The 23816-nt window shown below is 44.8% G+C and overlaps 1 protein-coding gene across 2 annotated transcripts; it reads left to right on the forward strand.

Annotated features, from left to right (window-relative positions):
• ATP5MK (ATP synthase membrane subunit k) lies at nt 1-23816 on the forward strand. Of its 2 annotated transcripts, none has more exons than XM_068257509.1 (4): nt 1-106; nt 4005-4098; nt 4183-4286; nt 23609-23816. In XM_068257509.1, the coding sequence occupies exons 2-3, from the start codon at nt 4015-4017 to the stop codon at nt 4282-4284; spliced, it is 186 nt and encodes a 61-aa protein (XP_068113610.1). In that variant the 5' UTR covers nt 1-106; nt 4005-4014; the 3' UTR covers nt 4285-4286; nt 23609-23816. The 2 variants fall into 2 exon arrangements, with proteins under 2 accessions (XP_068113610.1, XP_068113611.1); XM_068257510.1 differs by having other exon boundaries at nt 25-124.

A 23816-nucleotide genomic window follows, 5' to 3' on the forward strand; every position in this document is an offset into this window, starting at 1 on the left:
AGCTGTAGCGGAGTCCAGATAGCAGCTAGAAGCGGGGCGGGTCTAGTAGCGTTGCGGTGTGTTGAAGGGCATAGATCACCTCGCCTGTCGCCTCTGCTGCTGGAAAGTGAGTCGGTGGCCGGCGGTACGAGGGGGAGACGATGGAACGCAGCCGTCATGGCTATTGTCGGGTGGCTGAACCGGGCTATTGTTTGATGGCCTTGTAGAGATTCTCTGGGGCTGCGCACAGACACGGGAGCACTACAAGCTCCAGCATGCTAAATCTAGATTTACGACACCCACATGCTGTAGATTGGATACAGATTGGCCATTTCTTATAAACTGTGCCTGTTTGCAAGTTAAAATTCAATAGCAAACTCTTGTTCTTAGAAAGTGTTTGCATTGTATGCTTACCCGATCTCTGGACGAGATCGCAGTTTGTATTGATTGTACATACAATTGAAATTGTTTTGTGTGTGGACTCACTAGCCAGTCCAATAAGTGCTTTGCCTATAGTGCTGGATGCTGTCAGAATCCCCAGTGTCTGGGGGCTGAATTGTAAGCTGTGAGGAAGGGAACAGGAATTAGAGGAATAATAATTGTATCTTGTTAATTTAATATACATATATGTCTGTGCCACTTGCCTGACACCAAATTCTGCCTTTGCTTAGAAGAGGTCAGATGCATGCGTTTCTAGAGTGACTTCTGTGTTCTCTTATCAATGTTGTACATGTATAAACAGGGGAGGACTGGGACCTTTTGGCCTGGGGGGACAACACAAACTAGAGGCCCGTTTCACGGCATCCCCAGCCCAAAGCCATATCTTTCTTGTGTGCAAATCTTCAAATTGTGATGACTAACAGCCCCAGCCACACACACTATGTACCTGATGCCTAACCCCATTTCTCTGCACAATCTACCTGTCTGTGTCTGATGCCTAACCGTAAAGGAGTAAAAGGCTTTTTATTTTTTTATGAAAATAAGTGCTACTTACCCAGGGCTCGTCCAGCCCCAAGCTCCCAGCATGTCCCTTGCCGCAGCTCTACAGTCAGCTGTTCACTGCCGCTGCCTCCCAGCCCCCGGCAATGACATCAGGCCGACTGCGCCTGTGTGAGCGGTGCCATCAATCACCGCCACATGGACCAGAGCGTACTGTGCAAACGCAGAACTACTGCGCCTGCGCAGTACACTCCGGTCCACGTGGCTGTGATTGACAGTGCTGCTCACACAGGCGCAGTACAGGCCGACATCCAGGTCGGACTGGTGCCATCGCCAGGGACTGGGAGGCAGCGGCAGCAAATGGCTGACTGCAGAGCTGCGGCGAGGGACATGCTGGGAGCGTGGGGCTGGAGGAAGCCCCGGGTAAGTAGCACTTATTTCATTAAAAATGCCTGATAACTCCTTTAAACAACCCCCCCCCCCCCCACACACACACACACACACACACCTACCTGGTGATGCCTAACCCCACTCCTGCCCACCCACCATACAAACTACTTGTCTGACACCTACTCCCCCCCCCCCCCCCCCTCCAACTACGTGTTTGACAGTGCCTAACTGCCTGCCTCCCCCCTCCCCTGCCGCCAATCACACCACAAGAAGAAAAAACGTTCCCCCTCAGGCCAGGGTCAGAATGGGGATGATTATCACAAAAAAAAAAAACTCAGAGGGCACTGGCCTGGGCAGAGAATTGAATTTGACACCAGTAGCAGGCAGGCAGCAAAGTGTGAGTAACTCAGTGACAAGAAGGGAGAAGAAGTACAGAAACAAAATTTATAAAAACCACCTTCTCCTCTGGCAACCTGGACCCGACCTCCTCTATCCTCCTGTCTCCTCAGTCCAACACCTCCTCCTCCACAGCAGCAAGCAGCTATAGGTGGCATCTCCGACTCCTAGCCCCCAGAGTGTCTGACTCCTCCAGCCAGCCAGCCACTCGTAGCCGCAGCTCCAGGCCCCCAGCCCCCCCCAGCACAGAAAGCTGAAGAGTGAGACAGCTCACTTCGACGACACCTCAGGCACAGCAGCACGGGGAGGACTGTGTCCAACTCCTCCAGCCAGCCACTCGTAGCCACAGCTCCAGGCCCCCAGCCCCCCCAGCACAGAAAGCTGAAGAGTGAGACAGCTCACTCCGATGACACAGCAGCACGTTGCGGGCGGCAATGCCTCCAGGCGGGGGGCGGAGTCAAGCAGGGTCAACCCACCAGGCCGGAGAGGACCTAAGCTATTTGTGTCCTTGTGCCGCTCACATCCACCGCAGGCGCAGCCACGCACAAGGGGCAAGGGCACACCACGGCCGGCCACCTCAGCCCCTTCTTTGATTGGATACTTCAACTTGCCGGGAAATATCGCGCGAGGTTGCGATCCCCACTGCGAACCTGTCACCTGTGGTATGTCTGCGGCCGCTGCGTATAGCAGCGGCCGGCCCTAATTACTTAAGATTTGGGTGGCCCGGGGGGCCCTGGGCCAGTCCTCCCCTGTGTATAAAAGTCATTTGAAACAAGTAACAATGAGCTGCTGATATCATGTATTCAGCCTAATTCAACTGACGGACCAATTTTGTTGACTAAGGCCTGGTTCACATTAGCGTTCGCTGTCCGGATTCGCCTGATTGGATCCGGACCGTATACTGTACAAACGGAACGTACGTTCCGCATAGCAATGCAAAGTCTATGCAGACGTTCACATGCGTCCGTTCCGTACGGAACGGATCCGGACTCCGGACACTTTTCCAACATGCGCTATTTTTTTGGGTCTGGATCATCCGGCCAACGCACCCGGACTGGAGCCTGACTGCACCACCCTTGAAATAGAAACCAATGGGAAACGGAAAGCACAGAACACACTGGCTACAAACACCTGACGTTCTACCCCACTTCCTATGTGTATTCTAGCGGCCATTTTGGATGGGGACACATGGGCCAAGCATTTCTGGAGTGGAGCAGCAGTGACTAACATGCTGGAGCTGTTTGGCAGTATGTCGGAGGTGAGGCCTAAACAGCGGAGGACCTGATTCTACAGGTGCACCTTCTGCTGACCTCCCAGACCCCAACAATTATATAGTTTTATTTATAACTTTTAGCAAACGGATCCGGATCGCAGCCGTATACATACCTGATGCAACCATCGTGTACTACTTGTTACTTTTTGCTGGGTAATGTCATTTGAGTGACAGCGCTCATTTGTAATCTAGTGTGTGTACAGACCTTTACAAATGACTGTCTTCAAGAACCTAGGTTCCCAACTTGTACACCTGCCCCAGGGAGTACGTTTGATGAAACCTGGGTGTACTCAGGCTTGATGTAGTTCATGAAGTATAATACAATTAGAGTTTTAGAAAATCATAAGTAAATCCTATATAAACCATTACTAATATTAAAATATGACTGTATCAAGGGGTATTTGACAACTTGTACCATACCAGGTGGTACTTTATCAGCACAGGTTTAGGTGAAAACTCTTCTGACAATAGAGCTGCTAATGGGGTCAGGGATGGGGAACCATGTCAGAAGTCCGAAGCTCTGCTGACATTTAATGAGTAGAGATGATTGAAATGGTAATTTCCACATTCTCTGCAAACAATATAGTGTGTGTACAGTGGCCCCTGATCCCCCTGTGCCAGTCAGTCAGCAATCCACCCAGCGGTTCTTTGTGCAATTCGATTACGATTCATTTACGATCTGATTAAATCTGACATGTCCGATTGGGATTCGATGTGCCATTGTTTTGCAATATCGAATCCCGATCGGACATGTCAGATTTAATCAGATCGTAAATAGAATCGCACAAAGAATCGTATCGTGTAGATTGGGCTTAAAAGGCAACTGATATTGTTTAAAAGAAAATAAATATGGCAGCCTCAAAGTTGTCCTTTAACTATTTGTAGGTCTTATGTGCTGAGAACTTTTTCAATAGCCAATTATAATTTGGTACAAAGTGAATTGTTTTTGGTCATGGTTTAGATGACAGCTTTTTGTTGGTGTATGTAAAAGAAGATTTGCTAAATGAAGACATATTGTTTTCTTTAGGAAATAAACCATGGGAGGACACGAAACCGGAACGTACAACTTCACTGGCATAAAGAAGTACTTCAATTCATACACTCTGGTTGGCAGGAGGAATGTAAGTAAACATATTGACAACTGGGGTATTGTCATTTATTCAACAACACTGTTCAAAACCCCTTTTGTTGTTGTTGTTTTGTAGTGTGTACTGGCTACGTATGGAACAATAGCAGGAATCATTCTGTTTTTTAAATTAAAACCTAAGAAGAAAGCTGCAGTAACAGAGAAAGTAGCAGAGAAATAATGGTGAGTATTTTGCTTCACACTGAACAAGCCTGATTGCTGATGGATATTCTATAACAATTTAATTGCTGTCTGTTGCAAAGTTTTTTTTTTTTTTTTTTACACACCAACATAGGAATAAGGAAATATGACTGCCGATCCTCTTTAAAGCATACCTTAGCGGTCATTATTTTTCAAAAAGTGTGTGTGTCTGTGTGTGTGTGTGTGTGTGTGTCTGTGTGTGTGTCTGTGTGTGTGTCTGTGTGTGTGTCTGTGTGTGTGTCTGTGTGTGTGTCTGTGTGTGTGTGTGTGTGTGTGTCTGTGTGTGTGTGTGTCTGTGTGTGTGTGTGTCTGTGTGTGTGTGTGTCTGTGTGTGTGTGTCTGTGTGTGTGTGTGTGTGTGTGTGTGTGTGTGTGTGTGTGTGTGTGTGCACCACATCTCCCGTGCCCTGGCCTCTCTCTCCGTTCTCTGGTACTGACCCCATATGATGTAAGCGCGGTTGCAAGGCGCCTGAGTGGACATACTGTGCATGTGCAGCACAGTATGTTCGGGTCAGAGTGCAACGACCTAGCTGACAAGGAAGAAAATTACATGCATCTGTACCGGAGGGAGGAGCGCTAAGCATCCGCACGACTTGATCCGAACATTTTTATAGCGCTTTTCTCCTGTCGGACTCAAAGCGCTCAAGAGCTGCAGCCACTGGGATGCGCTCAAGAGGCCACCCTGCAGTGTTAGGGAGTCTTGCCTTGAACTCCTTACTGAATAGGTACTTGACCTAGCCAGGATTCGAACCCTGGTCTCCCATGTCAAAGGCAGAGCCCTTAACCAGTACACTTTCCAGCCACCAGACTTTCCATACAAACATTAGGCTTCCTTTTTGAAAAATAATTACCGCTAAGGTATCCTTTTAAAGAGGAACTGTCGCGAAAATCTTAAAATTTAAACAGCATACAAACAGGGCTGTGGAGTCGGAGCAATTTTGGGTGCTTGAAGTCGGGGAAAAAATGTACCGACTCCTAATGAATTTAAACTGTCATTAAAATAGAAAATCTGATAAAATGTTCTTTCTCATATAAAAGTCATCATAAATAATTTATATATACAGTAATAGCTGTGCTTAGCCCACAAAAATGAAATAAACCAATCAAAGTTAGTTACTTGTGCTGCTTCAATAAAGCAGTCCCTGTACTGTTAAAGTCAGATATACATATCTGATTGTGACTGTACAGCATATATGATATTATGTACACAGGAATCTCATTTGTGTGTGTGTGTATATAGACAGACACACACAGACAGACACACACAGACAGACACACACAGACAGACACACACAGACAGACACACACAGACAGACACACACAGACAGACACACACAGACAGACACACACAGACAGACACACACAGACAGACACACACACAGACAGACACACACACAGACAGACACACACACAGACAGACACACACACACACAGACACACGCGCACGCACAGACGCGCACGCACAGACGCGCACGCACAGACGCGCACGCACAGACGCGCACGCACAGACGCGCACGCACAGACGCGCACGCACAGACGCGCACGCACAGACGCGCACGCACAGACGCGCACGCACAGACGCGCACGCACAGACGCGCACGCACAGACGCGCACGCACAGACGCGCACGCACAGACGCGCACGCACAGACGCGCACGCACAGACGCGCACGCACAGACGCGCACGCACAGACGCGCACGCACAGACGCGCACGCACAGACAGACGCGCACGCACAGACAGACGCGCACGCACAGACAGACGCGCACGCACAGACAGACGCGCACGCACAGACAGACGCACAGGCACAGACGCACAGGCACAGACGCACAGGCACAGACGCACAGGCACAGACGCACAGGCACAGACGCACAGGCACAGACGCACAGGCACAGACGCACAGGCACAGACGCACAGGCACAGACGCACAGGCACAGACGCACAGGCACAGACGCACAGGCACAGACGCACAGGCACAGACGCACAGGCACAGACGCACAGGCACAGACGCACAGGCACAGACGCACAGGCACAGACGCACAGGCACAGACGCACAGGCACAGACGCACAGGCACAGACGCACAGGCACAGACGCACAGGCACAGACGCACAGGCACAGACGCACAGGCACAGACGCACAGGCACAGACGCACAGGCACAGACGCACAGGCACAGACGCACAGGCACAGACGCACAGGCACAGACGCACAGGCACAGACGCACACACGCACAGACGCACACACGCACAGACGCACACACGCACAGACACAGACACACACAGACACACAGACACAGACACACACAGACACACAGACACAGACACACACAGACACACAGACACAGACACACACAGACACACACAGACACAGACACACACAGACACACACACAGACACAGACACACACAGACACACACACAGACACAGACACACACAGACACACACACAGACACAGACACACACACACACAGACACAGACACACACACAGACACACACAGACACAGACACACACACAGACACACACACACACACACACACAGACACACACTCTTTGAGGACTACGAAATAAAGGGTACCTGAGATGGATGAAAAGTTTTATACATACCTGGGGCTTCCTTCAGGACAATCAGTCCCTCGCTGTCCTCCTCCACCACCTGGATCTTCTGCTATGAGTCCCGGTAATTCAGCCAGTCAGCGCAGTGCGGCCGTGTGACGCTCCTACAGCCAGGAGCATTCTGAACCTGTGCAATATTGCTGGGCATGTGTAGTACGTTCCTTGTAGCGGAGTGTGTGCATGCGCACTGTGCCCGACTGGCTCAAGTACCTGGACCCACAGCAGAAGATCCAGGTGGCGGAGGAGGACAGTGAGGGACGGATTAGCCTGAAGGTGGCTGGAGGAAGCCCCAGGTATGTATAAAACTTTAATTCCATCTGTCTCAGGTTTACTTTGTTACACAGTAGTACTATACTCTACATATGCACTCCCCACAGAGCTGCAGGGACTCCACTGAGAATGTCGTGCACATTGAACACAGAGGTGTTGTCTGTCACCCATAAACCTGGTTTAGATTGTATCTAAAGAATGTGTAATAGAGGAAGAATCTCCTTATTCCCCTGCAGAGTACCTGCACATCATTCTTACATGTACCCACACTTGCATTGCCTAGGGCCTGATAGATGTTGCTTGTTCTGGTCTGTAACTTTTTTCAAGTACTCTTACCAAGGACTAGTTTTAGTCTATGACTAAAGGGAATAAATATGGCAGCCTCCTTATCCTTCTCACTTCAGTTGTATTTTAAAATTCTTAAGCATTGGCAGTTAAGAGATGAATTTCATGTTGCATACTTTTAATCAACAAGATTGTAATATGCAAATTAGAGGAGTTTGGGTCGGTGGAATCCTAAACTGAGGAGTCGGTGGATTTTTGTACCGACTCCACAGCCCTGCATATTTCTTCCACATTAAAATGAGCCATACATTACTTCTCTCCTATGTTGCTATCACCTACAGTAGGTAGTAGAACATTTTCAGCCTTATTTCTTCTATAAGTTCCTATACCTTTTCTAATGTGCTCTGGCTTACTGCAGCCTTTTCTAGTTGCACTGTCTCTGTAATATATCTAAACCTCTATATCTAATCTTCCTTTGTCAAACCTTTTGGAGCCAGGGAGGAATGCACTGCCTTTGCTGTAATAGGGAGAAGTTATGCATGCCCCCTGCAGGCTCTGTGTGTGTGCTTTGTTTATCCCTGACAGACAGGTCTTTGCTCACAGCCAGCCGGTCTGTGACCTTGTGAATAGCTGTGAGTGCAGAAAGATCAGTTAAAATCCAGACAAGCAGCTTAAGCACTATGTAAACAATACGATTCTTTGTGCGCTTTGATTACGATTCTATTTACGATCCAGTTAAATACAACATGTCCGATCTGGATTCGATTCAATTCGATTTGCCATTGCAAAACAATATCGAATCCCGATCGGACATGTTGGTTTAACCGGATAGTAAATAGAATCTTAATCGAATCGCACAAAGAATCGTATCGTGTAGATGGGGCTTAATGCCTAGTACACACCATACAATTTTTCTATTAGATTTTCTGCATTAGTTTATTTTCTGTAGAGACTGGTCATTATCTCTGGTGCATTGTCTTCTGGTTATTTCCTGCTGAGTAGAACAATGGTTAAAGAGACACTGAAGTGAAAAAAAAAAGATATAATGAATTGGTTGTGTAATACGGATAAATACTAGAATTTTAGTAGCAAAGAAAATATTCTAATTTTATTTTCATTTATATAGTGTTTTTTATAACATTGCATCATTCTCTAATATTTGCAGTTTAGACACTACTCTGCATTCTAAATGGGTTCAAACGTTCACTAGCCTGCTCAGAGTTCTCTGTGACTTTGAAAGTCCTGGAGCTCAATGGCTAATTTGCATAAATAACTGGAGTTTCTTAGCTTTTCCTTTACTGGAAACAATATTAGACGTGTGTCTCTGCTGCTAATGTTTTTTTTTTTTTTCTTAGCTGTACTACACATACAAATCATCAATCCATAATTTTTTATTTTTTTTCCTTCAGTGTCTCTTTAACCACTTAACCCCCTGCGGTACGAATTTCTCCGTCATATTTTTTTTCAGCCCTAAAAAAACCAAGGACGGAGAAATCTGTACCTTCCGCGCTACCACCGCTGTCCGCGCTCCCGTCGCTCGTGCACGCCGACCGGAGATCAATGAACAGGAAAATCCATTCCCGTTCGTTGATCTAAGCCCCCGCAATGATCCGCTGCTTCTATTAGAAACAGCGCGATCATTGGGATCTTCTCAGCCTCGTACTGCTTCATGTAAGCGTCCTTGCCTTCCGGACGCTTACAGGTCGCATGTAAACAAACACACTGTGGCCATCTTGTAGCCAAATAGTAAAACTACACCCTAAAGCATTTTACATATACAAACACATTACATTTACACAATAAATTAACTCCTTACCTCCCACACTCCCCAATTTTTTTTTTTTTTTTTGTAATTTAAAAAAAAAATACAATTAAAAAAAACAAAACATAAATAGTTACCTTAGGGACTGAACTTTTTAAATATTTATGTCAAGAGGGTATAACACTGTTACTTTATAAACTGCGGGCTTGTAATTCGGGATGGATGCAAAACTGAAAAAAATGCACCTTTATTTCCAAATAAAATATTGTCGCCAAACATTGTGATAGGGACATAATTTAAACGGTTTTATAACCGGGACAAATGGGCAAATACATTTTATGGGTTTTAATTACAGTAGCATGCATTATTTAAAAACTATAATGGCCGAAAACTGAAAATTTTTTTTCCCTTTTTTTTTCCTATTAAAACACATTTAGAATAAAATAATTCTTGGCATAATGTCCCACCTAAAGAAAGCCTAATTGGTGACGAAAAAAACAAGATATAGTTCATTTCATTGCGATGAAGTAATAATAAAGTTATAGACGAATGAATGGAAGGAGCGCTGAAAGGTGAAAATTGCTCTGGTGTTCAAGGGGTAAAACCCCTCAGTGGTGAAATGGTTAAAGCGGACCCAAACCAAACATTTTCTTTTAATTCAAAAGATTTAGTTGCACTACTCTGACACATACAAAGATAATTAACACTCCTTCTAGGCTATGAGCATGTCAGTGCATGTTTTTTACGCTTTTCTTTACATAACTAGGGTTATACAGTTCAGCCCTGTGGAGTCGGTACAAAAATCTTCCGACTCCTCAGTTTCTGAAACCACGAGTCCGGGTACCCAAAATGGCTCCGACTCCTCAACTCCGACTCCTTAGTCTAATACTTAACAGGGCTGTGGATTTTGTACAAAAATCATCAAACTCCTTAGTTTATGAAATCAACGATTCCAACTCAGACTCCACAGCCCTGATACAGGTGGCAGCTATTAGCAATTCCTCCTTTACTGGACACCATCTACTCCACCAGTTTGCCAGATTCTGTCCCGGCAATATGGGGAAGGAATCCTCCAATAAATGTAAAATATTTTATCATCATGCAGCTGAAAAAAAGGCTGCTATTTATTATCATTTAGAAAATAGATTTTATTTCTGAAATCTTGTATTTTTAATTTGGGTCCACTTTAATTGCTAGGCAGATAGATGGTTAGATAATTTCCAACATGTTGGAAATTATCTATCTGGCAGATAAATATTACAGAAAATTGTATGGTGTGTACTGGGCATAAGGCAACAAGTGGGAGAAACATTACAGCAGTCAAGTCACATTTGAGAGGAGCCTCTGCAAACAGGCACCAGCTCTGATGATGTATTTCCTGTTTGGCGGCCATCTTCATTGTTTACAAAAACCATGGATAAAACAGTGGGTTCTTTTTTTTTTATCACCAAGAAAGCAGTGGGGAGCGGCGAAATTGTCACAAAGGGGGCTAAGAGAAGACAACCAGGCTGGTACTTAAATTAATGTAAGATTTTCACAGTACAGATTCTCTTTAAGACATTCCCTGAAAAAGATTAAGGCCCGGTTCACATCTGCATTTGCCGGCTGTACGGTTCCGTGGGCCGTTCCTCTGAATGGACAAAAAAATGCTGCAGGCCCTAATTTTCCGTACTGTTTTGCTCAACGGAACGGAAACGGAAGGATTTGCAGATACATATTAACAAATATAAAACTGACAGTTTAAAGCACACTGGCTGTAAAAACTGACCGTTTTTCTTGATGGCCGGATCAGTACGACTGGCTCCGCAAAAAAAAACGGTTATGTGAACCGGGCCTTATACAAAGATGCTGGCCCGCCTCCCTGCTTGCTGCACTTTTTTTTGGCAGTTGGGACAGAGCAACTGCCATTTACGAAGTGCTTTTAAAAATAAAGAGAACCCCCCCCCCCTTTATTTCCAAATAAAATATTGGCGCCATACACTGCTAGGGACTAGTAATGTCGCGAACCTCCGCTTTTCGGTTCGCGAACCTCTGCGACAGGTTCGGTTCGCGAACCGCAATAGACTTCAATGGGGAGGCGAACTTTGAAAAATAGAAAAAATTCTACCGGCTGGAAAAATGATAGAAAACATGTTTCAAGGGTTCTAATACCTGGAGGCAGACATGATTGAGTGAAATACACATCAAAAGTCCCAGGCAAAAATCTAGATTTCACATAAACCCCTATTTTAAGGTCAATTTTCAATTACAGGACTACTCTGCTCTCCTTCCTCCTTTCTACCTATTCCCTCCTACCGGAGGGAGGAGGGTCTCATCTGCCAGAGAATTATAGTATTACAAAAGCCAGCTTACATACCGTGGCTGGGAATTGAACCCAGGTCCCACTGTGTGGTGGGCAAGTACCTTAATCGCTGTACCACCAACACTACTAACTGAAGCTAGCCTAGCATGTACCATTTATGCTCAATCCATTTATGCTCAACAATACGAGAGAGATGAATCTACCTAGCTATCTGGGGTTCTCTTTGGACAACTGTTGAACACAAAAGGCAAGGCCATGCTTGGCTACAAATCCTTAAGCAGTGGCTGGATGGTGTAATAGTTAAGGGCTCTGCCTCTGACACAGGAGACCAGGGTTCGAATCTCAGCTCTGTCTGTTCAGTAATCCAGCACCTATTCAGTAGGAGACCTTAGGCATGTCTTCCTAACACTGCTATTGCCTATAGAGTGTGCCCTAGTGGCTGCAGCTCTGGTGCTTTGAGTCCGCAAGGAGAAAAGCGTGATATAAATGTTATTTGTCTTGTCTAATTTTTCTCTTGGATTGAGCAGAAATGGTACATGCTAGGCTAGCTTCAGTTAGTAGTGTTGGTGGTACAGCAGTTAAGGTACTTGCCCACCACACAGTGAGACCTGGGTTCAATTCCCAGCCACGGTATGTAAGCTGGCTTTTGAAATACTATAATTCCCTGGCAGATGAGACCCTCCGGTAGGATGGAGGAGGGAAGAGGTAGGAGGGTGTGAGTAATATACAAGAGCCTAATTAAACTCTCCCTAGCAGAGTGTGTGTAGCATCTGTCTCTTAACTAATTGGTGTAGACAGACGAGTGAGTAAAACTGCACAAGGACTTTGCGTTTTATAAGAGGGGGTGGGGCTCCAGGCGTGAGTGCAGTCTGATTGGCAACAATATGCTTGCTGACTATGATGTAGAGGGTCAAAGTTCTGCTCCATAGAGCATTATTTGGCGAATCGAACTTCTGCAAAAGTTTGCCTTTGCATGGCGAACGCGAACCACCGAAGTTCACCTGGCACCATTCGCTACATCTCTACTAGGGACATAATTTAAATGGTGTAATAACCGGGACAAATGGGCTAATAAAATACGTGGGTTTTAATTATGGTAGCGTGTATTATTGTAAAGTTATAACGGCTGAAAACTGAGAAATAATGGAAATATTTTATTTATTTTTATTTCCTTAATCCTGTTAAAAAGCATTTCTATAAAAAAAAAATTTTTTACCAAAATGTACCACCCAAAGAAGGCCTAATTGGTGGCGAAAAAAACCAAGATATAGATCAATTGTGATAAAGTTATTGGCAAATGAATGGAAGGTGAAAATTGCTGTGAACTTATTGCAGCACCCCACACATAAAACTATTAAAAGTATGTTTCTGTTAAACCGAGTCAGGGGTTCTTTAAAGGGTACCAGAGCTCTAGCAAATAGAAAGATAACATTCCTGGGGCTTTCTCTAGCCCCTTATGCTCCGATCGCTCCCACGCCGCCGTCCTCAGTCTAATGCAGCGGCGGTACCGGGTCCGTCAGTCTGACGTAAGAGAAGTGCGCCCTCTACGTATTTCTCCAGCAGCTGCTGTAGAGATATGCAAAGAGCGCACTTCTCCTGCGTAGACTGGAGCCAACTGGCGGAATTGCGGGGACTCTGTATCGGCACTGCAGAAGACTGAGGACTGCGGCGTGGGAGCGATCGGAACTTATGGGGCTGGAGGAAGCCCCAGGTATGTATAAATCTTTCTATTTGCTAGAGCTCTGAGTCCCTTTTTAAAGGACAACTGAAGCATGGGGTATATGGAGGCTGCCATATTCATTTCCTTTTTCTTTTTCTCCAATTGCAGAATTTTGCTTCCTGGAAGAGGTAGAACTGTACACAATAGCTCTGCCTCGTATCCAGTCAATCTCCACCAATGTCCGCCTCTCCCGTCCCTCTATCTTCTTTCACTTAGAGGGGTGGGGAAAGGTAGAGATTGACTGGATAAGATGCAGAGCTACAACACACAGCTCTGCCTCTCCTGGGCAGCAAAATCTGCGACTTCAAAAGTCGTGGAATTTTCATTTTGCCTAGGTATTTCAGGTGGATAAATACCTTGTTGTGCTGTGGGGATGCCGCGAATCAGCTTGTATCTTAATGCTGAAAATGACTGTTTAATAAGGAGAGAGAAAAACACTTCAGACTCTCTTTAAGCAATACCAGTTGCCTGGCAGTCCTGCTGTTTATCTGCCTCCAATACTTTTAGCCATAGACCCTGAACATGCATGCAGCATATCAGGTGTTTCTGACATTGTCGGATATGACAAGATTAGCTGCATGCTTGTTTCAGGTGTGTGATGCAGACACTACTGCAGCTAAGGAGAACAGCAGGACTGCCAGGCAACTGGTAATGTTTAAAAGATAAATACAATTACTTACCTCAGTTGTACACCTCGGGTTCACAATGTATTGTACCTCTTCCAAACAACACTATTTTAACTGCAGCATTGTAGTTTAAAAGGCCTTAGCGTATGGGGGGCGTGTCCGCCTAGCTATCATGCAGGACGTGTGAGACAGGAGCTCTGTGAAGTGTCCCTGCATTAAGCAGCATAAAAGCAAGCCAATCCACCGTTTCCTCCCCAGAACAGTGAAGAAGGATGACGGAATCCCCGATGGAGATGGAGCTGTCTTTAAAAAGAAAAAAAAAAGAACTTGCAGCTGAATAAGCTACCAGAGATCTTTGCCGGAATACAAGCGCGGGCCTCCAGCAAAGATGGCGCCGGCACGACCTCACTGACAGGAGCTCCGACAAAAGGTACGGAAACCCTTTCATCAGCAGACATAGCCCAGCTCACCTCTGACCCAGCGGGTGATTCATCTTCCGAATCCGGCTCCCCCTCATCTAGAAGCCCTGTCAAAACCAAGATGAAGCTGTCTCCCTCAAACGAACAGGCAGTCCCAGCGGCCTTCTTAGCCTCTCCTCCCCATGAACAGCTCATAACGCTGGAGCACATTCCAGCTTCAGATCAAGGCATCACACAAGCTTATCTAAAAGAGATGCTGGTATCCCTCAAAACGTCCCTCTCAGCTGACATGTTACTGATCTCCAACAGCCTCCAGCAATCCGTCAGCCTGCTAGGAGACAGAGTAGCAACAGTGGAAAATAGCGTTGCTCTGCTCACTAAAGAACATAACACTGCAGTTGACTGCTGGGAGCAGCAACAACAAGATATAAGCTGGCTAAAAATGAAGTTAGCAGACCAAGAAGATAGGAACAGAAGGTGCAACCTCAAATTTAGAGGAATAGATGAATCTATCCAACAGCAGCAGCTGAAAGATTATATCGAGAAACTGATCCACATCACTTTACCTCAATCAGCAGCAATAGAAAGATGCATAGAAAGAGCCCACAGGCTCCCTAAACCCCAGCACCTCCCAGATAACATACCAAGGGATGTCATCTGCAATTTTCAGTTTTTCCACACAAAAGAGAATCTGCTTCATTTTGTGAAACAAAAAGGCGCATTACCAGATCCCTATGCCAGCATTACTTTATTTTCTGATCTTTCCCAAGCCACTCTAACTAAAAGAAGATCCATGATACAGATCACCAAAGCTCTGAGAGAGCACAACATCCCCTACCACTGGGGCTTCCCCACGAAATTACTTATCCAAAAGGGCGGTAAGGTTTTTGCTATCCACGCCACAGAAGATGGTCTCAAACTCCTGACTTCCTGGGGCATAAAACCTAAAGAAGACCATTCAAAACCCCAACGCTCCACCTATGCAGCTAAAGTAAGACAGGACTGGCACAAAGTTCCTTAACCACCCTGGCGTTCTATTAAGATCGCCAGGGCGGCTGCGGGAGGGTTTTTTTTAAATTTAAAAAAAACTATTTCATGCAGCCAACTGAAAGTTGGCTGCATGAAAGCCCACTAGAGGGCGCTCCGGAGGCGTTCTTCCGATCGCCTCCGGCGCCCAGAATAAACAAGGAAGGCCGCAATGAGCGGCCTTCCTTGTTTTGTTTAGATCGTCGCCATAGCGACGAGCGGAGTGACGTCATGGACGTCAGCCGACGTCCTGACGTCAGCCGCCTCCGATCCAGCCCTTAGCGCTGGCCGGAACTTTTTGTTCCGGCTACGCTGGGCTCAGGCGGCTGGGGGGACCCTCTTTCGCCGCTGCTCGCGGCGAATCGCCGCAGAGCGGCGGCGATCGGGCAGCACACGCGGCTGGCAAAGTGCCGGCTGCGTGTGCTGCTCTTTATTTGAACAAAATCGGCCCAGCAGGGCCTGAGCGGCAGCCATCGGCGGTGATGGACGAGCTGAGCTCGTCCATACCGCTAAGATGGTTAAAGGGCACCTCAGGCTCGAACTCTACCTGTTACCATCTATGAGAAGGGCAACATTACTAGTTGGGATTACCACCTGTTGCCCTTCCCCCCCACCATGGAGAGACTTTTCTCATCCTAACACTACTATGGATCTCTCCAGTAATAAACTTTAAGCTGTTTATACTACTAGTTCTCACCACACTTTCTCACCTGACTTTCAGCATGATAATGTGGCAAAGATGGTCCTTCCCTTCCCCATCTCCCCCTCCCCTGGAGTCACCCCGGAACATCCCGGGAAAGCAACAACACAACATCAGACAAAAGACCGACCTCGACACTCACCTCAACTACAGTGATTATGGTTAACTTAACCTCCATCAATGTTAAGGGGCTCAACACCCCTTTGAAACGCCACACCATGTGGAGAGAAGCAACCAGACTCAAAACAGACATTCTCTTCATACAAGAGACTCACTTCATGGATGGAAACTCCCCCCCCATGTTCTAATCCAAACTTCCCACTAATAATTTCTAACAACTTCTCAAAGAAAAAAAGAGGAGTCCTGGTTGCCTTTCATAAAGACTTACCAATTACAATCCACTCATCAGAGAAAGACAATCAAGGACGATATTTGTTAATTTCCTGCAGCATTAACCAAACCCCATGTACACTGTTGAATCTCTATGCTCCAAATTCAGGCCAATACAAATTTATTAAAAAACTGCTCTCTAAAGTTATGAAGGACAACCACCCTGGTCTTATAATTGGTGGAGATTTTAATATGCTAATAGACCCCTCTATAGACACTACCTCACTTGCCTCCAATAAGTCAACCCCGAACCTTTCATCCCTCTTAGCTCAATGGGACCTCTTCGACACCTGGAGAACCACCCACGGATCAGAAAAAGATTATACCTTTTTCTCTTAGGTCCACCATGTATACACTAGAATCGATCTATTCTTAGTCAACAGGTGGTCATTACCAAAAGTGTCTAAAACATCTATCCAATCTATTACGTGGTCAGACCACGCTCCTATAACTTTACACATAGACCTCACATCTCCCAAATCCTCTAGACCACCCTGGAGACTTAATACCTCACTACTTCAGTCTGAAAGGAACAAAAAACTGATATTAGAAGGTATACAAGATTACTATGCATTTAATAGTGGGACGGAAATTGGAGAGGCAACTACTTGGCTGGCCTTTAAAGCTGTCATCAGAGGCCTACTGATTAAACTAGGCGCCCAGGCAAAAAAACTAAAAGAAATTAATCTAAACTCTCTACTATCCAAAATTAGGGAATTAGAAGCATCACACAAAATTTCTCCTACCCTAGCTAAAGAACGAATACTATTTAAGCTAAGACAAGACCTCAGAACTACATTAGCAAAGGAATATGACTTCAGACTAACAAGATTAAAAATGTCTTATTATCATCAGAGCAACAAAGCCAGTCCTCTTCTGGCTAAACTTATTCAACAGAAACAAGCAAAAAGCAGAATAGCTAAGCTAGTTCACCCGTTCACCAAGAAACAACTATACGATCCACAAAAAATTGCGGATGCATTTAGCGACTACTACCAGTCTTTATACAACTTAAAAGATGATAAAAATACGTTCCAACCTTCCACTGAAGCTATATCAAACTTCTTAAAAGAAATGAAGGTGCCATCCATCACACCAGAACAGCAAGCAGACATTAACTCCCCCTTTAAGGTCCCGGAAGTCCTAAATGTCATCCTTAAATCTAAATCTAACAAAGCCCCTGGCCCGGATGGCTTTGCTAATGAATTCTACAAGACATATGCCACTCAATTAGCCCCAAAACTAACCTCCCTATTCAACACATTTTCCACCTCGGGATATATTCCCCAGGAGTTCACAAGAGCCACAATTACAGTCATCCCTAAATCGGGGAAGGATACTACAAGCCCCTCCAATTTCCGTCCTATCTCATTACTAAACTGTGATATTAAACTCTACTCTAAATTATTAGCTAACAGATTACTGGATATACTACCTAATATACTATCTTTAGATCAGGTGGGTTTCACCAAGGGCAGACAAGCAGCTGATGGAACAAGAAGAATTTTGAACATACTTCACTCGTTGGACTCTGACCGAAGGCCTTCTCTGCTTCTAACTTTGGATGCAGAGAAGGCCTTTGACAGGGTCCATTGGGGTTTCCTGAGGGAAGTACTAACTAAATTTGGGTTCTCTGGGAGGTTTCATCGAGCTACTATGGCCCTTTATGATTCCCCCGAAGCCAACGTGAAGGTATGTGGATTTCTGTCTAAACCCTTTGCAATAACTAATGGGACGAGGCAGGGTTGCCCGCTATCCCCCCTAATCTTCGTACTAGTCATGGAGACCTTAGCAGAAAGAATCCGAAGTAACACTGGAATACAAGGAATTCAGATGGGTCACCTGAATCCTAAAATAAGCTTATTTGCGGACGACGTCCTTATATCAATAACGAATCCCTTTTCCTCTTTACACCAAGTTTCACTCACCCTGAAAGAATTCTCCCAGGCCTCCTTCTACAAAATTAATGAGTCTAAGTCCTCACTTCTAGGAATAGCCATTCCAGAAGCCATAAAAAAACAAATTACTACCGCTTTCCCTTTCCCTTGGGCTAACAAAAGTATAACTTACCTTGGGGTAGACATCCCAACCTCAATAAAAGAAGTATACTCAACTAATTTCCCAGGTCTATTATCTAAAGTTAAATCAGATCTTACCCACCTAGCCAAATTTGAATTCTCAATCTCAGGGAAAATCGCGGCATATAAAATGACCGTATTCCCTAAAATCCTCTACTTCTTTAGAACCCTTCCTATAAACTTACCCTCTAGCTTCTTTAAAGACCTAAACAAACTGGTCTCTGACTTTATTTGGAAAACAAAAAAAACGCAGACTCTCCTTCTCCACCCTAACCACACCAGCCAAAATGGGTGGCTTTGGCCTTCCAAACCCACTATTCTACTACTATGCATCACTAATAGAAATGTCCCAATATTGGAATCCCAAAGCACCCCCAAAATATTGGGTGTCTCAGGAGCAACTATATACCAAATCCTCCTTATTGGACTTAATAACCCTCCAGAGATTCAATATCCCAATACTAACTATAAAACATCCTATAATTACAGCCACTCTTACAGCATGGAAATTTGCTCTAGGCTCCTCCCCAGACACACGGAAGAACAACCACACCAATACCCCTATCACAGTTTTTAAAGCAGTTATTCCAGATGTTAGATTATCCAGTTGGAGTGCAGCAGGAATAACAGCGGTTGAGCAAATAGCCAACCCTCTTATCAGATCATTCGCTTCCCTAAAGCAGGAATTCAATCTTCCCGATAATGAAAGATTTACCTATATGCAGATCTCCCATCTACTCTCAAAACATCCCTTTACCCTATCGCAGATGCATGATACCCTATGGGAGCTGATATATACAGCTAAGTATAGGAAGAAAGGAATATCGGTAGGATACAATTCACTCATAGAAGCCTCCCAGCCCTCACTAATTAAATACCTCAGAATCTGGGAATATGATCTACAAACTACATTACCATTACCACAAATACTCGCAGCTATCAATTCAGTTAAGAAATATTCCAAATGTATATCTCACTCAGAAACAATTAGGAAAATTATATGCAAATGGTATATTACCCCAAATATTCTATCTAAAATGGCGTCTAATCACTCAGCTAACTGTTGGAGAAACTGCGCACAAGTAGGCACCCTCCACCATATTTTATGGACATGCCCTACAGTGAAACCCCTATGGAACACAATTGGGAGACTGATCTCAAAGGTGACTAACACAAAATTCCAGCTACCTCCAGAATTGGCATTATTCCACTTGGGAATAACGAACTTCCCGGTAGAATACCAATTGGTAGTTTCACACATCATCTGCGCAACTAGACAGATGCTCCTCTCTAACTGGAACCAAACCTCAATTCCCTCAATCTCCCTGATATTAAACTTAGTTGACCAAAACCTCAAGATGGAACACCTCCTTAGAGCCAAAAACAACCAAAACTTATTAATATATAGATGGGAGTTCGATTGGGTCTCCTTTTTACATTAACTCTGCTATGACACAGACGGCCCGTTGAATAAATATATAGCACAAAGTTAACCAAACTAACCCCCGGACCTACCTGGGTCGACTCCAGATACACATATCCCACCCGCCCCTTAACCCATCTCCCCCTTCTGGCGGACCACCTCTACTTAGTTGTATACCCTGACCATTTGAATGTAGCAGATCAGGGCCCATGCAACTGCTCCCAGGTGATACCTTACAGATCCTAGGCCTCAATCATAAGGTCAACAACAGACCTACATTTAAATAAGTTTAATAGAGTTTTAATCTTTAGTTTTAGTTCATTGTCAGTTCATATACTCTATCAAAGCCTACTCTTAGCTAAGTTCATCTGTTTCTTACTCGAGGTGTACTCTCCAAGCTCATTTAAGGTTTAGTAGGTCCTCGGACCATACATATATATGCTCTGTATAAAGATATGAGAAAGCTGGAACCTTAGATGTCAGCTTTTCGAATTGTTATATTCAACTATTAAGATGTATGTTTATGCTTCATATGTTTGTAAACTGTTTAAAAACTCAATAAAAATCATTAACACAAAAAAAAAAAAAAAAAAAAAGCCTTAGCGTATGACAGGTCTGAATGTTCTGCCTCTTCCTCGGGTGACCGTCCTAAACACGAGTGCTGTACAGACTTGTTGCTTCTGAGCATCATGTACTGTTGCTATGGAGAGGAGTGGCAAGCAGGGCTGTGGAGTCGGTCCAAAAATCCACCGACTCCGACTCCTCAGTTTAGGATTCCACCGACTCCTCGACTCCGACTCCTCTAATTTGCATATTACAATTTTGTTGATTAAAAGTATGTAACATGAAATTCGTCTCTTAACTGCCAACGCTTAGGAATTTTACAAGACAACTGAAGTGAGAAGGATATGTAGACTACTATATTTATTCCCTTTAGACTAAAACTAGTCCTTGGTAAGAGTACTTGTAAAAGGTACAAACCGGAACAAAGAACATCTATCAGGCCCTAGGCAATGTAAGTGAGGGTACATGTAAGAATGATGTGCAGGTACTCTGCAGGGGAATGAGGAGATTGTAAACAGACAACACCTCTGTATTCAATGTGCACAGCATTCTCAGTGGATTCTCTGCAGCTCTGTGGGGAGTGCATATGTAGAGTATAGTACTACTGTGTAACAAAGTAAACCAGAGACAGATGAAATTAAAGTTTTATACATACTTGGGGCTTTCTCCAGCCGCCTTCAGGATAATCAGTCCCTCGTTGTCCTCCTCCACCACCTGGATCTTCTGCTATGAGTCCAGGTACTTGAGCCAGTCGGGCGTAGTGCGCATGCACACACTCCGCCGCCAGGAGCATACTACGCCTGTGCAGCACTATTGAGCAGGTGCAGAATGTTCCTGGCTGTGGGAGCGGCATGCGGCCGGACAGCGCTGACTGGCTGAATTACCAGGACTCATAGCAGAAGATCCGGGTGGTGGAGGACAGCGAGGGACTGATTAGCCTGAAGGGGGCTGGAATAAGCCTCAGGTATGTATAAAACTTTACTTTTCATCCGTCTCAGTTACCCTTTAATTTGTAGTCACCAAACCAAATTTTAACAACCTATCAAATAATTTGATTTCATCAGCAAAGGGAGTGCATACATTTGCATAAATCAGCATCAATGCAGAATTCTTTCCATCTCGTTGACCATCTCTATTAGTGACACAGCTACACATCAGGCTTCATTCTTACAGCATAGATGTTATTTAGTATATATGAGATTCCTGTGTACACATCATATATACAGTCACAATCAGATATGTATATCTGACCTTAAAAATACGGGGACTGCTTTATTGAAGCAGCACAAGTAACTAATTTTGATTGGTTTATTTCATTTTTGTGGACTAAGCACAGCTATTACTGTATATATACTGTGTATATACATTATTTTTAATGACTATTATCTGAGAAATAGAACATTTTATCATATTTTCTATTTAAATTACAGTTACAAATTCATTAGGAGTCGGAGTCGGTGCATTTTTTCCCGACTCCAGGCACCCAAAATTGCCCGACTCCACGACTCCGACTCCACAGCCCTGGTGGCAAGGGGCTCGATGGTGCAATGTCTTGAACTTGAGTAAGGAGGGGAATAGTGTGCTTGTTCATCTTTGCATTGTATGAAGTGTGCAAGTCTCCAGACTTGCATATTCCTTACGGCGTAGATGTTTAACGTGAGGCGACACAGCACATTAGTGGAAAAGGGGCCTCAGGGTGTGTAAACACATTAAATTTTCTTTTCCATGTAGAATGAGCGCTTACCTCCACAATCTGGTTATAACCGTAGTATACAAAATCTGTTGGCCCTTCTCATGCAGACAAATGGCTTAAATCAGTGGTGCCCACACTTTTTGGCTTTGTGAGCTACTTTGAAAAATTAGCAAGTCAAAAATATCTACCAATGTACAATTTTAGGAGCTCACCTGTATATACAGAATGAAAAATGTTGGGATCTACCATGAAGTCCTTTGTGAGCTACCTAATGGGCACCCCTGTCTTAAATTTTTGCTTGTATTATGTTCTGTTTGTAGGAAGAAAGTCAGGTATCTGTTCTTTCTACCTTGTGTTATGATCACACCTGATTGACCCACATAGAAGCTGAGTTCAGGGCTTGTTGACACCTAGGGCATTTTTTTGCCTTTTTTTTTGCCTTTTTTTTTTTTTTCTCCAAGCGCCGGCGATTTTGAAAATCACCCTAAAACATTGTTGTGCAATGATTCCCTATGAGTGGTCTCATCTGAGCGGTTCGTTTCCAATCCACTCAGCAAAGCGCTGCTTGTACCATTTTCTGAGCGTTTCTGCTCAACAGAAAGGTATAGGGAAAATCGCAAAGCGCTTTGTATAGCGATTTCCCCAGCACTTTGATGAATAAATACCTTGTATTTTATTTCTGGATCAGCGAGTTCACTGAAGTGAAAAAAGCTGAATCTCTCTGCAACCGCAGTGCCCACCCAAGCCCCGGGAGGGGTAAAAAAAAAATTGCTACAAAATCGGCAATTGCTGCCGTCGTGGTTTTTTTTTTTTTTTTTTTTTTCCCCTCGTGGGAAGACAAAATGCAATTGTACTGCAGTTATGGCTCTTACATTTCAGTCTTTGGCAGCTTAAAGGGACTCAGAGGAGTGCCTAAATTTAAAAGCATACACTTACCTGGGGCTTCTGTAGCTCACTGTAGGCGGTGAGGTCCCCCACCGCCCTCCTGGCTCCTCTCCTTCATCCTCCGCTGGCCCCCCGTTACTGGCAACACCCGAGCCGGCTCTTCCTGGTTAATGACGCAATGCGTCATCTTGCCGGCCGCTTTGTGTCGGCGGCCTGCGTGACAGGTCTGCGCATGCGCGGAAAATGCACGAGACCTGTCACTCCAGCCGCTGTGATGACACATTGCGTCAGTAACCAGGAAGAGCCGGCCCGACGCCCGGGTGTCGCTGGGTGACTTCAGTAACTGGGCCAGTGGAGGATGGAGAGGAGCCAGGAGGACGCCAGGGGACCTCGCTGCCTACAGTGAGCTGGAAGAAGCCCCAGGTAAGTGTATTATTTTAAATTCGGGAATTCCTTGGAGTCCCTTTTAAATATAATTGATTTATAAAGCGCAAACATATTCTGTATAATTGGACTGATTATATTTTACATTATTTGTCTGTTCACCCACAGGACCTGAAGCCAGGCGGAAACCTTCTCACCCACCTCTTGTCAAACATTCAGTTCACCTTGGAAATGTTTATTTGTATGTCTTTTATTTACAAAATGTTAAGTTAAAAAAAAAAATGTACAAATTGAGGCATTGACATCTTGCCACACTAGTCACATGGAATAGGCTTCTGGAGGTGTATATTAAATAAACAATGTGTCACAATCCCTA

Source organism: Hyperolius riggenbachi, chromosome 10 (genome assembly GCF_040937935.1).
Source record: "Hyperolius riggenbachi isolate aHypRig1 chromosome 10, aHypRig1.pri, whole genome shotgun sequence".
NCBI classification, from domain to species: Eukaryota; Metazoa; Chordata; class Amphibia; order Anura; family Hyperoliidae; genus Hyperolius; species Hyperolius riggenbachi.